The sequence below is a fragment of the Dromaius novaehollandiae genome, chromosome 10 (genome assembly GCF_036370855.1).
Source record: "Dromaius novaehollandiae isolate bDroNov1 chromosome 10, bDroNov1.hap1, whole genome shotgun sequence".
Lineage (NCBI taxonomy): Eukaryota > Metazoa > Chordata > Aves > Casuariiformes > Dromaiidae > Dromaius > Dromaius novaehollandiae.
The window spans coordinates 16,334,297-16,348,520 of NC_088107.1; the positions used below are offsets into that span (position 1 = coordinate 16,334,297).

Genomic DNA, 14,224 nt, shown 5'->3' on the forward strand with positions numbered 1-14,224 from the left:
GTTTGTGCTTCTTCAGAGCATGTTTTATGTTTCATAAATTACTGTTAATATATCCTGTTACTTGGGTAGTACCTTGGAGGAGAATTTAGCTGGCTTCTCACTGATTGTCAAAGGAAGTTGGAACAAACTGATCCATCCTCCACTTCTGCTACGATTTAACATGGAAACATTGTCCTCAGATGGGTGTCAGTCAAAGAAAGCTAATCTTATGTATGTCCGACTCATTTGGGCTAAAAATATTGCAGAATTTAATACAGTATAGGCATTGAGCAACTGGAATTCATACTGTTGGTCTGGGGGTGATGGTGAAAATTCATGGCCTTTCTGTGTTTGATTTATAATAAATTTCTTTAGGATTTATGGTGGGATTTTAAAGGTTTTGCATCTCGTTGTCTGAAACTTTTTTTTTTGGTCTAGTTAATGGGAAGCAGTAGTGTTCAGCAGTGTTGTACACTGGAAAATAAGTTGCATGTTATAAAGTTTCCAACATTGTTACTCACTGCCTGGTTATTCTGGTGGGAAATTTAAGTTGTCCGGGAAAAATATAAAAGCTCTCTCATAGTACACGTAGGTAAAAAAGGTAACTTTTTATGTTGCTGGTGAGGTATAAGGAATATGCAAGCAAGACTGACAGTGAGTATCAGTAGTAGGTTAATGAAAAAGAACCCTTAGCACTTGAAGAAACAGCAAGAACAAAAACCTTGAACAAGCTTAGTCAATATATCAATAGGTAATATTTTGTAAAATGTCTAGAAATCCTTATAGATTATTTGGAAAATTGGGAATTATTCAGCTTGATATCAATATTTGTATAATGGAGAACGAATAAATAGCATTTCTTAATTGAAACTTTTACATTTATCATGGAGAGCTATGTAGATACCAGCCTGTTGCATAAAGAAAAATTAGTGGAACTGTAAAAAGCAGTTTCAACAGAAACTCAAAAGCATTTTTTAATGTGTTCATAAACTACATAATTGTAAGACATGTATATAGTATAATGCAGCAGATAATAATTGATTTATTTTTAGTAAAGTGTCAGATAGCATTTAACAGCTGGAAGAATAAACATATGGACAAAAACATGAATGTTGGGAGGTAATAGTATCCATAAAAATTTGTGTGAAGCAGAAAGAGATTTACTGGGGAAAAATGAAGAATGTGTATGAAAAATGTAATCTGAAATACACATTTTATTAGACCAGGAAACCTGGGAAGCATCAAGAGTGAAAGAAACAAGAGTGATTGCAAATAGCAGAATAGAATTGTGTTTCTTCGTGGTGCCTGGCAGCCGAGGTGTTACTTAAAATGTATGAGTTGAAGAAGAAAAAGGGATTGGTGGCACATCTCATTTTAAAATGTGGTTAGAGGCAATTTTATTCTTTAAATGTGTATGAAAACTTCCAGACAAGTTTTTCCTGGTGTGCAGGTGTAGCCCTCAAAAAGCAGTGTGGCAGTATTTCTCGTAGTTGTTCCTAGGAAGCTTTGCTGAGTTTTTAGCAGTTCATTACACTAATGCCAGGGCCGCTGCACCAGACCGCTAACAGGCGTTCCCGTGGCACGACGGGGCAAAGGATAGCGAGCACCAGGCGTCTTGCTGGAAGATGGAAGAAGTAATGGATGACTGTGTAGAACAAATATATCGGAAGATGTTTCTTCTTAGTCCCTTTTGTTAGTGACTTGATATGTGATCTGCAGTTTGGATATGCAAGTCTTCAAACTCTCTCTCACACACTGTCACACTCGCACATATATTCATAGAGAATTTAGTATTTTTCATTTCTTTCTGTAGGAATTCTGAATCTTTTTTATTGCTTGTCTCCAAGATTTCTGTCCCTACTCAACTTCCTTGAGAGAAATGATTAGAGAGTTATTCTGTGTTGAGGATGCACCATCTGTTCATATGGTACTGTAGTATTATTAAAAAGAAACAAAAGGGAAACATAACTAATGAAAGGGTTTAAATTTAAAGAATAGAAAAATATAACTTGCTTGTCTCAGGAATGATTGAAAGTAGGCATATTTAGACCACACCTGTGTGCTAGACCAGTTGATAGGAGGGGAAGAAATATTGTTTACAGTGGCAAAAGGAATGCTAGAAGGTGGGTAACTCTCTCTGAAGTATGTTAGACTAAACCTGATAGCTAGTGAGTCTCAGATCCCTTCAGGCTTTTTCTTTTTTTTCCTTGCCCTCCCAATATTTGAAATGGCTGTTAATAGAATAAGTCACTATTTGGCTTTATTAGATTAAAAAAAATCAAAATATAGAATACGTACTGCAAAGTATGTGTGTATAATAAGAAAACTTATGCACACTTTAAACTTATGCTAATTATAAAAAGAAAGCATAAATGCTATAGAGGGTTCCTATTCTGTAGGGTTTTTTTTAATTGCAGCTATGAACACAAGAGGGTTTTTTAATCTGTAATTTATCTATTAAATAGCAACAAGGAAGCTCTTTCTACTTACTGTTGGTGCAGTATGTTGGAAGCTGCTTTAACTGGGTCTTTCCAACAAGGAAGGAAAATACTTGGTGTTCTGGACCCTTCGTATCTGTTACTTTTGCACCTTCCTCACATAATTTGAGGGATAGTATAGAGACCATAATGTCTGCTTAAATCCAAATGATACTGAGGTATGAAAGTGTATAAACCTTAGAATGTCCTGATGTGGGGTGTTTGTTAGTACTACTGTAACTTTAAAGCTGACAGACTAACTTTGTTTGGAAATTTTGTCTTGTTAATCTTCTCTTCTCTGACACCTTTGCTCTCAGGTGTCTCCCCCAAGCAGATTTTACAGCTGGGCTGTCAGTGTGAGAAGCCGGGCTCCCGAAGGAAAGGGTGACAAGATGTTAACTGAGGCAGTGACTCCGGCTCCTGCCAGCTGAGGCTGCTTAGAAGGAAGGGGTGGGAAAGGCAGGTAGATTTTAACGGCGGTTGAAATGTCCAAACTTGAGTTTTATTTTGCTTCATTTTACTTATCAAATAAAATCAAGAGATACTAACTTTCTCTTGTGAGTTATTAGGAGTGAATTACTTTTTGTGTTATGGGGAAAATCTCGCCTTGCAGCGGAGAGGGAGCCTGCTTGTAGACAGAACCTTTTTAGAAAGTAAAACTACAGTGCACAGGCTGGATTTCTTTTTCCAGAGCTAGAGGTGACCACCTGAAGTTAATCAGGGAAGACATCCCTGAATGAAGTGGGTAGCAGGTGTTAAGAATTAGCTGTAGTTGGAAGAGGGATGCTATTTATAAAAGGGGAGCAGTTCTGGGAGGAATCATTGTGAATGTCTTAAAGAAAGCAGACAAATGGTTACTTGTGTCTTTGCCCTTCTTTCTCACACTAGGACTGGCAAATTTTCTTGCTGCTTTTTAATTTCTCATCATATGTTTGATTGTATTTAAGGTGATGAATATTCTGTAAATCAAATATAATTTATTTTACACATTCCTCTATATGGTAATAAAGAGCATATCAAACCATGGATTGCAGCTATTTTTTTTCTTTTTCTTGCTAAGTACTATTTGTCTCTAATCAATCTTACCATCTTAGAGCTCGGTACTTCTCAGTTTCAGATTCATGAGAGTATGGGAGGATGGAGACAAGATTAGCTCATTTAATTCTCTTCTCCCAGCCATACCTGCATGGTCAGTTTTAATGAGCTGGATTACCATTTGTTTTTTCTTGAAGTATTTATCTCTTTTGTCTGTAACTACTGTAACATACCTCTACCTTTCTTTCTCCCTTCACAGCCATATGGAGAGTAGGGGAGATGCAGTCCCTTTCCACCCTTTGCATGGATTACTGCTCTTAAGATGAAAACAGGCCCTGCATGGAATTGGGGAGGGGGCAGATGAGAACTGGGTGAGCAACCTGCTACTTAGCATTTGCTGCCTGGGATGGCCTAGAGAGATTGTAGCTGTGAGCAAATAAAAGCAAAAGACTTGTCAGTGCCCCCCACTGCCCCTTCAAGGTTTGTCAATTTAATTCCTCTTCCCTGGAACTAAACCATTCAGCTGGTATTGGTTTCAGATGTGTTGCAGAGTGCTGTTCAAGATGATAGTGAGGGCTCCTTGTGCCACAGTTTTCTAAAGACCAGGTGGAGAAGGATAACATTTTTTTTTGTGGTGGTGCTTTAGCTTAAGATAAATATTAATTTGGGGGGGCTTGTTTATCTATTTATTAGCATCTTAGTATTGGCCTTAGCTTTCACTTCATCTTTAACTCTGTCTAGCTGAGCAGTCAGTGGTAGTACGAAACCTAATCTGCTCTTCTGTCATATATATGCTTTCATAACCAATGGTTTATATAGAAATAAAAAAGCACTGCAATATAGATGCAGGTGACAGCTGATTCAAGCTGTTGCAGGGATTTTGAAGTGCCAGTAGGGAACAGCAATGTGTGCTACACGGTTCATCTATCCTTCATAAGTGAAAACATACAGGTTTTGCATATTAACTCCAAAAATTTACCTAGTCCATTGTTACTATAATAATGACAGTTTTCCTACCCTCATTGTTTTGTGCTTTGTCTGACTTCTGCTTGGAAGAGGTGAGATTTTTGTCTTGGTTGTGTTGGAGAGAAGACATGGCTTCCATACCATGTTCACATAACGTATTACAAATGGTCCCCAGTTTTATTCTTTTTTTTTTTTGTAAATCATTGTGCTGAAGATGCAGGAGGAGAAACAGATGCAAGGATAGCTTTGGCTTTATGATATTCTTTGCACTCTAACCTCTGTAAATAAGATTCAGCATAAAAGCTGTGCTATAATGTTGATTCTCATCCTGATATCTTGTAATCATAGAGAAAAGCAGGAAGGCTGGTAGCAAAAAAATTTAAAAAGTAGATGAATAATGCTTCAGCTGCTTCTCTTCTGACATTTTGCAGTTCTCCAGAAACCTTCTGCTTTTGTATAATCACAGTAAGGAAGCTGTTCAAATTACTGTTTTCATAATGTAGCAGAAAGATTCAAAGGCGAAGGGAGGGGAGTCTGACCTGTAATCACAATGCTTAGTAATGCCTTCCTCGCATTCAGGGAGCAGGACAAAAATACCTTGCCTGGGGGATGAGCAAAGACAAGCTGAGCCAGCATAACCTCAGGGATTGGCCACCAACATCAGCAGGGGGCTGCTTTTAGAAGAGTAAGACAGAATTTGTAGTCTTGCCAAAATAGGGTATCAGTGCAGGGAAAGCACTATTGCATAAGAGAAGGAAAGTATTCATTCAAAATAGTTGTACTGATTGGGTGCTTTAAAGTCATTTAGATGCAGAAGAAATACCAAATATTTCCTTCTCTTCACATTTAATCTCTGCTGTTCCCACTGCTTACAAAAAGTGATTTGGAACCTTGTAAAAACTTCCTACTGTGATATTTCCTTCTCCCTCCCCTGTCCCTGTGCTCAGTCTTGGTGTGTGTGTGTATGTATATATATATATATATATATGCATCAATAGAATTATCTGTAGTAGGAGATTCTGCTTGCGTGCACACATTGAAGAAGCAGTGTATGATTTGGAAAAAGAGAATATATTGATACCTTGATATTTTTCAGTGTGAATGTTAATTAGGAAGATACTAAAAGTAAATGTCTGTTATTTTGTTTATGATGTTGCGTCACTTCGGTATTTAGTACCCTAGGTAGCTGTTTTTTACTCCAGTGAGCTAGATTACCCTGATTACACTGGCAGGATGCAGTTGATGGATGACTGTCATTATCTTCTCAAACCTGCATGATACTTTAGGTATAGGAGATGATAATTAAATTTTCAAGAGACTACATTGAGATTATAAGATCTGAGTATTTTTTTCAGATGAGGAATATGTTTGCAATTATCAGCATGTTGTTAAAGGATCCTCTCCTGAGGTGTTTTATTAGCAACTCCTGCTTTTCTTTAAGTTGATCAGAAAAAATGTTCAAGTTATCATGTAACACTTTAGGCATTGTTTTGTTTTGGGTTTGGGGGGTTTCATGGGGGGGGGGATGTTAATTTTGAGGTTCTGCCCTCTGAAACAGACAAAAAACGTATCTGATCGAATCTATTGGTGATGGCTTGAAGATGTACAGGTTAGCACAATATATTTAATGAAACCTTATTTGAGACAAAACACTAGAGAGGATCATAATTAATGCCTCATTTTCTGCCAGTTGCTATTGATTACTCATTCAGGGTCCTTTTGTTCTCAAAATGGTAACACTGTATTTCACATTACTATTTGATGATATTCTCAGGATGAGATTCTTTAACAACATGCTGATAATTGCAAACATATCTCTAGAATTTAAATTTAAAATGAATTTACATCATATGCCAGTATTTTTCCAAGTTCTTTTTCTGTCTTGGAGTTTGTATTCACAGAGTTGCCAAACATTTAAGATTTGAGCAATGTGAAATTCAGCATTTTGTATCTTGGTTATTTTTCTTGACTTAAACTGAATGACAGGCAACTCAGGTGAATGGCTTTTTTTGCAGCCCAAACCTCCATACTGTACAAGGATCTCATTTTGTTATTTGTTAATATTTTAATTTTATGCTAGCCTTTCCTTTGGAGTCACAATAACTTGCCTAACTTAGCAAGGGACTGCACGAGTTTAGTCAACTTCTCCATTTTGCCACATTCTGTTAAATTAGTACATAAAATTGTGTTGGTTTATCAAGGCAAGACATTTGAAGTACTAAGACATATTTTAATCTTCATTCAAATACCTTGATGAATAAAAGCAACAGCACATTAAAACTTTTGCTCTGCCCGGGGGAGGATTTCAAGTTTATAGTAAGATGAGGAATGCTTTTTCTATCTGTTCTGCATAGTTCTGAGAAATTGAAAAATGCCGAGTGAGAAGCTGCTGTTTCATAAAGTCTGTAAACTGTTGTCTTGCTGCTAGTCAAGAAACAGAAGGATTTGATTGAGATAAATGCTGTTGAGTTATTTTACTTAACAAAATAGTTTGTCTAAGTCTCCTAATGCTAACTAAACTTGCTAGCTACTTTTTTGTTTTGAACTTTCTGCAGTTTGCTTTTCTTAAATAGGGGCAGCCTGGCTACTGGGAAGCAAAGTGTAAACTTTCTGAAGAGGAAGCTAACTTCAAAAACTCAAAAACGCGGGCAAATTAAAATCTAGTTGGTTAGTCTAGGGGGGGAAATTTTTTTGAGATGTAAATTTTCAGTACAAAGTTGCAACTCTCATTTGACTTCTGAAAATGAACATGAGCAGGATTTACACCACCACAAATGCTAACTGCTTAAGAGAAGCAGAAGGCCATCTGCCTGTAACAAACATATTTTTGAAGATGGTAAAGCCTTATATACGGCAGCGTTTGGAAGTGTGTTTATTAAAAATATTATTGTATTGAAGGACAATTTAGCTTTCTTACTGACTTATAGCCTAAATCTTTGAGAGCTTCAGGAAATATCATATAAAGACATATGTAGGCCTTTACTTGTCCACAGTACTCTTTTTTTTTTAATCAGAGTAAGAAAATCAAAGAACATTTTACCAACCAGTTAGCATTCTGCTGGCCAGAGTCCTCGAAGCCTGCTGAAGGCAGAGCCATGTTTTGACATCAAATTTCATCCCCCGAATTCTAGAGATTTGTGCAGTTGGGCTGAATAAAAGAAAGCGCAAACTTTTCCTTACTTTTATTCTCAAATTCTTTGAAAGAACCAATTTTAAAACCATTAAAAAATATGTTGAGTAAGGAAGGGGTTTTTTTGCTTCTCAGGTGTACCGTTTTGATTTAAGCACATGGTTGATTAGCTTGTTAGTTTGAATGGAAGCGGACTTTGTGCGCACATACGTGCAGCTGCGGTACCGAATTGCTTGTTTTCTGTGACAAAGGTGTAAACACATGCACACACACACGTATGTACATACATACGTACGAACGATCCTCCCCCACACACATCTTGCCATATTTCAATAGGTGACTCCCATGCATTGAATTTTTTCAGCCTTTCTTTTTTTTTTTTTTCTTGCAGATCCACCCCTTTAAAACATTTGTCTAGATTGTAGAAACCTTAATTTTGGGGGTCAGGTCATACCATTTCCCCTTAGACTGTCAAAGCTGTTTCTTGGTTTTGCTGAAAGGGGTACATTTTAGAAGTAATGCAGTTAAGTTTAGTTCTTTTCTCCGTTCCAGCCTCTTTGGAACTAAGCTTGTTGTGTTCTTATTTGAGTGGAATAAAAGATTTTTAGGCTAGTTAATGAACACAAATTCCCTAGGGGAAATACTGCTTTAAAGAATTTTGTGTTTATTTTGAAGCTGGGTTTATGTCTTAAAATCCAGAGAGGCACGTTTTTAAGGGTGATGTGTGTTTATCTGTAACAGTAATCCGGGAGTGGCTAATGCTCAGGAGAGGAACCAGCCGTTGATTATTCGCTCGTAATTGGGTCGGTGGCGTGCAGATGCGGTTCCCAGCGCGAGCCCGGCCGCGCTCTGCGGCGAGCGCTGCAAACCGAGCCGTGCCAGAGGAGCGCCGCCGCGACGGGGCCTGGGGCCGTCGGGCGAAGACGCTTGGTGCCGATAACACAAAGCTCTTTTGCTGCTCGTTGAATCCTCAGTGGTATTTTTGTATGCCGTTCTTTATCAGATGCCCTTAGGAAAAGATCAGTCCCAATCAATATTGCTTCTCAATTGGTTCAGACAGGCAGAAAAATCAATAAGATGAACTAATGACGTCTATTTTTATTTTATTTCGGAAGACTGAAGGACAATTATAAAATTTTAAACAGACTTACTGGGTATACCTTGTTTGATTGTGGCAATGACAGAAGGGTTTTGTTGAATAAAAAATTCCTAACTGAATACTATATAGACCAGTGGACTTTCTGAGGGTAGGCTGTGCAGTCTGAGGTTTCCTGGGTGTATATTCTATTACTTTTCCACTGTGTTTCTTACTTTCAATTTTGTGAATAGACTCTGCTAGTTATTACGGTGCATCGTTGCTGGAGTCACCGACTCAGGTAGCTGCACCAACTAACGTAAAAGGATGTTTATTTTTGCTTTAGTTTACTTGTGAAGAATTAACCTTCAATGCATCAACGCTTAGTTCATGTTCTTGCAGCAGTCACGTTACTTTGAAATATGAGGTCTGATGAAAATGTCAGGAACTACAATACTTAGGAGGATGAAAGCAAGAACGGCAAATATCATTAGGTAAAGGTTGGAGGCTGAGTTTGAAAAAGATACAGAGATATGCCTTTTGGAATGGCTTGGTGGAAAAGTTTTCCCTCCTCCTCCCACACCCCTGTGAGTAGTAGAGCTGAGAATCCTTCTACTTCTTTTTAGATATCTGTATGGATCCCTTTGCATTTCCAAAATCACTGCCAGTGCTCAGAAGGAGATGCTGTTGGGGAGGGTCTTTAACATGACTGGGGCGTCATTTCTAGTGCTGTTTGGCAGCTGTTGTGAGCGAGCGGGGTGGACAGGCTGCAAGACCTCTAGAGGTCCCTTCCCAACTCCGCTCTTCCCTGCGTGGCACCTTGCTTCTGCTGCTTGAAATAATACCAATCACACTGCTTCTTTCCCTTCCCTGAGGGCTGTGCAAAGAAGTTGTGCTTCAATTCTGTGTATTCTTGGGCCAGAGGCCAAGTTTTACCTTTTGATTAAATCTTGGGATAAGTACAGAATTAGTTTCATTTATTGGTTTTGAAGAGCTGATTTTCACATGTAAAGTACTGTCCAGTTTTCTTGTACACTGTTCACCACCAAAACTAATAACGGTTCAAGTAGCATCTGTGCTAAATTCAGATTTATACTGTGTAATGCGAGATAGTCTGATAATCATAACGTATTCTGCAAAACAGTGAACTCTTCTCAACTGCTTGTCAAAGGCAAAATGACCAAATCTTAAAGCCTGGTCTACAGGCAGATTTCCCACATATTTGCTGTTTACCTTGTTTAAAGACCACCTGACTCCTTATAAGGGTATCTAATTTCAGTATGAGTTTTATATTAACAATTCTGCCTTAAAGATTATTTTCATCATAAGATTAAGGAGGAAGAATTTGAGTTGGTGGGAAACTTTTTATTCTTATGCCTAATGTTTATCACTATTATCTTTGTTTTTCAAACTGTTTCATAGATCTGTAACAAATATTTAACACTTCTTGGCCCTCCAAAAATGGAAAATGAAACTTGTTATTCCTTAAGTTTGTTACAGGATAACTCTTTCACTCTCTACTCTTTTCAATTAAAATATAAGATTTCAGGCTTAGTCATCAGTCAAGTAACAGATACACATTTTGGTAGTGATACGATGCAAATCTGTCTATCAGGAAAAATGCACTCATTTATTGCTTATTTTGTATATAGTCTGTGATTTTATATAAAAACTCTGGATCTCTTGCTAATCCCAGAGTATTGCAAGTTAAAAGGTTTATAGGATCTTCATGAGAGCCATTTGGTGAGTTAGAAAGCCTCATCTTTCAGAAGTCATCACGGAAAAATTAAAAATGATGTTGATAACTTCAAAGTCGCAAATACACAAAAATATAATTCTTGAAAATGAAACAAGTGAAAGGCTCCTGATGGTGTGTAGAGTAGAATATACAGCTAACACCAAAAGAACCAGCTCGAATGATATAATTTAATCCAAAAAAGGCATACACATATTTACAGATGAGGGTGTTTAGGCCTCCGGAGGAAAGGTGAGGAGGGCCAGGAGCACCGGTGCCTGCAGATACTGCGGGGGCTGCTGTGGCCCCGGGAAGCAGCAGCGCGTGGCACTTGGTGCCGCTGCCCGGGCTGGAAGCGCGCTTGCTCCATCACCTCCGCAACCGCGGGAGCGCGGAGAGCTCTTCCCGGGGCGTGCGGCTTCAGCGGAGGGGCGAGTCGGCCTGAGAACCGGGGGTCTGAAAGGAGGCACCTCCCGCTTTTCGCTTTCGGTGTAGTATAAACGTTAATCCAGTCGGCATTTTCGTCGTCTTGTATGATGATCAGGTAATGTCAGCACAGTTTGAACACGGGCAAGCGTAACTGTTGTCCTGCCATTCGCCAGCCGTACGCCTTACCTCCACGATGCCGATTGCTATCCCGGGCTTGTAAATCATAATAGGATGCCTGCACCGGCTACTGGCTTAGCATGAAGAAATGAAGACCAAATCATTTGTCTCTGAAGGGTAGCTGATTCCACGTTGACCTGAAAACACTGTCCGTTTCTGTAAATAGTATAAGCAAAGTGCCTTATGCTGTGTGTAAGGCAGAGTGGACTATTGCTGTGTGAAGCCTCCGGTGTTAATGCTTGGTGGCACTGTGCTTGCTTTGCAAACAGTTCTGTGGGTTTCCCTCCAAGTTTGTTTGTTTTTCCACACTAAAACAAGGTTAAGAATGGTACAAACCATGAAAAAAACAAAGTTCTCATAAATTGCTAACATTCATTTTACTTTCATAAAAGAAACCCAGATATTGAGGCCAAAGAATATATAATGCATGTTTTATCTGTTTAGTGTGTGTTTATATCCACTGCATGAAAAAGGAAGAAAAGAGTTCAACTACATTGTTGGTTTGAAGGTTTTAAAAAGTCATATTTGTTGCGTTCTGTGCTTTAATCTAATCTGTTATTTCTTGTGTCTGTGTTTAAGAGTGATCTTTGGGACAATTATACCATGTTTTTATGAATGTAATATAAGTCTGGCTTTTTAAGTGTGTGCTAAAACCTAATGTCACACTATAAACTCCTAGCAGTTTTTTATCAATTCTATTTATATTGTGTAATGGACGAGATGTTACATTGCAAACTAAACAAAGTATTCTGATTTTTGTGTATAGTTTGAGTATGAATTGATTCATTCAGACCTTTTAAACACAAATGGTTATGTTTTTGGAAGGCTCACAGCCAAACTTGCTCTACCTTTCTGAATTATGCTATAGCATGTTCTCTGAATGTTAAAATTAACAAGTCAACATTGTGTTTTGAACTCGAAGACCTTTACTGAAAACTCAATAAATGGCTCTAACTGCCAAGAGCAGTATATGCAAATAATAGTTTATTAGCACAGAATATTAACAGTTTAGTTTTATAGAGCTTAAATTTACTTTACTCTGTATATTTTGCAGTCTAGTCTGCTTCGGTCAGATATGGGGCTTGGAAGTCCAGGTCAGCTGTCATCCTCAGGAAAACCTGGAACACCCTACTACCCGTTCTCTGGCACAAATCAACGCCGAAGACCACTTCATGACTCACCAGCTCTTGGTCAGTAACACAGACAGTTTTTAAACTTTAATTTGTGGTGTGTTTCTGCAGACTTTGTTATTTTCCTTGACAACTCATTTTATACAACTGACATTGCTCTGCACTGAGCAGTTCAAATTACAGCAAGCAGCTACGTAAGAGCTAAACCAAAATTATTAAAATTTTGGTCGTAAGACTAGTTTTGGGTTCAACAGTGATCGGTATTGCTTATAAAACAAGAAACTCCAATAAAACCCTTAATTGCAAAAGCAATAATGACAGATGGATAGGAGTTGATGACCAGCTGAGTGCCCTTAACCCATGCCATCATTAACTCCTGGAAAAGCCTGACCTTGAGGTCATTAGCATTATTTAGCAGGGGAAAGACACAAAGGGGAAACAATTATCCTTTTATATGCTAAAAGTTACTTTGTTCAGGGTAATATATAGTTCATTATAATTGGTTCAACATGCCTTTAAAGTTTGTAGCAATTGAAGACTAGTAGATTAACCTAAAATAAAACTACCTTGCAAAATATGCAAGCTGGAACTTGCTTAAAAATTGTCATAATATCATAACAGTATTTGCATTTTATTCTGGATCTGCTCAGAGATAAATGGAGTCTTATTTTTCAGTTTCAGTTAGTACTGAAGTAACATTCACTAGTAATATTTGATGGTTCTTAAGACTTTCTGTTGAGTTAGGGAATCGGAAATGAGCCAGCTGTTTAATTGTTTATGCTCTAATAGTATCCCAAATATTGGACATGAAAGTTTAAAAAAAAAAAAAAAATTCTAGTACCGAAAGAGAGACTGTAACCTGATATTCCAATTTAAAAGCTACCATAATTCAGTGTTACTATCTTACATCACTATGGTTGCTCTAGTTCTGTATATTTTTGAATGTTCCTCATTCTGTATAGCACTTCTATTCCATATTGAATTTTTCCTTGTTAGAACTGTATAACTGAAACCATAGATTATCCAAAACAAGATTTCATCAAATGCAAATTGTTTCCTGAAGTAACTTTAGTATTAACTAGACATTGTAAACTCCTGGTACATTAAATGGTACCGAACATGCTTGAAATCATTTTTCAAATCTTCATTGATAGAAATCCCACCTTAGAATTATACATATATATGAGTGTATATATACACGCATGTGTTATGTATACATGTTTTATTATATATTATATTTATATGTGTGCTTGTATGTTTAAAAATAGTTTTCATATACCTTTTTTAAGCTGTTGCCAAGACAACTGTCATTTAATTCTGGGGTTGTCTTTACAAATATTTTTGAAAGTGTTCATGCTTCTTAGGATGTGAGAATTCAGTGAAGTTCTTCGTATCTGTCTCAGAAGAGGAAGAATCTGAGGAAAGTTCACTGAAATATTTTGCTTGCCAGCTGGAAGAATGTTTGGAGTTTAATAGAAAAGATTTTCTTTTTTTATGTTTTGGCCCCATTGAATCACTTTTAGTGAAAAACTACTATAATAGTAACTTGCCAAGGTTTTGAGTAGCAGGGTGCCTGTTACAACATTACTTTCAATGCTAAGCAGGGAGAGTCGTGTTGGCAGGGACTGAAAGGCTGAAGAAATGTATGACATAGGCCTAAGGGAGAATCCCAAACCAGATTGTCTGATTTCTACTAATTGAACACTTGGTTAAGGTACAGTTTATTATGGAAAACTCTACAGAGTTTGGTATGCTTGGCTATTTTTAAATTAAAAAAAATAAGTCAAGTGTGGTGTTTTCAAAGGAGTTGTGCTCCCCTTTATTTTTTTTTTCTTTGAAAGGGAAATTCAAGGGGTATAACCTCTCCAAGCCACAAACTGCACAGTGTTTCTCTTTCTGTTGTGGCTGAATCTGGAGGATTGTAACCCTAGATGCGGGCAGGGAGTGGGTACACACATACAGAAAGGTCTTTCTGGAATTTCAGGGGAAAAAGCAGCATACTGCTGCCTCGAGTCTTGTTTCCAATGACTTGAGAAAGTATGTCCTTTTTTTTTTTTTTTTTTTTTATTTTTTTTTCCCCCTAGTGGACTA

General features: G+C 37.6%; 1 protein-coding gene across 11 annotated transcripts in view; it reads left to right on the forward strand.

Annotated features, from left to right (window-relative positions):
• TCF12 (transcription factor 12) overlaps positions 1–14,224 on the forward strand; it is a 183,333-nt gene that overhangs the window by 114,405 nt on the left and 54,704 nt on the right. For all 11 annotated transcript variants that reach the window (XM_064517420.1, XM_064517425.1, XM_064517427.1 and 8 more), the window contains one exon: positions 12,058–12,193. In XM_064517420.1, coding sequence (XP_064373490.1) covers positions 12,058–12,193 — 136 coding nt within the window. The remainder of the gene's footprint in view (positions 1–12,057; positions 12,194–14,224) is intronic.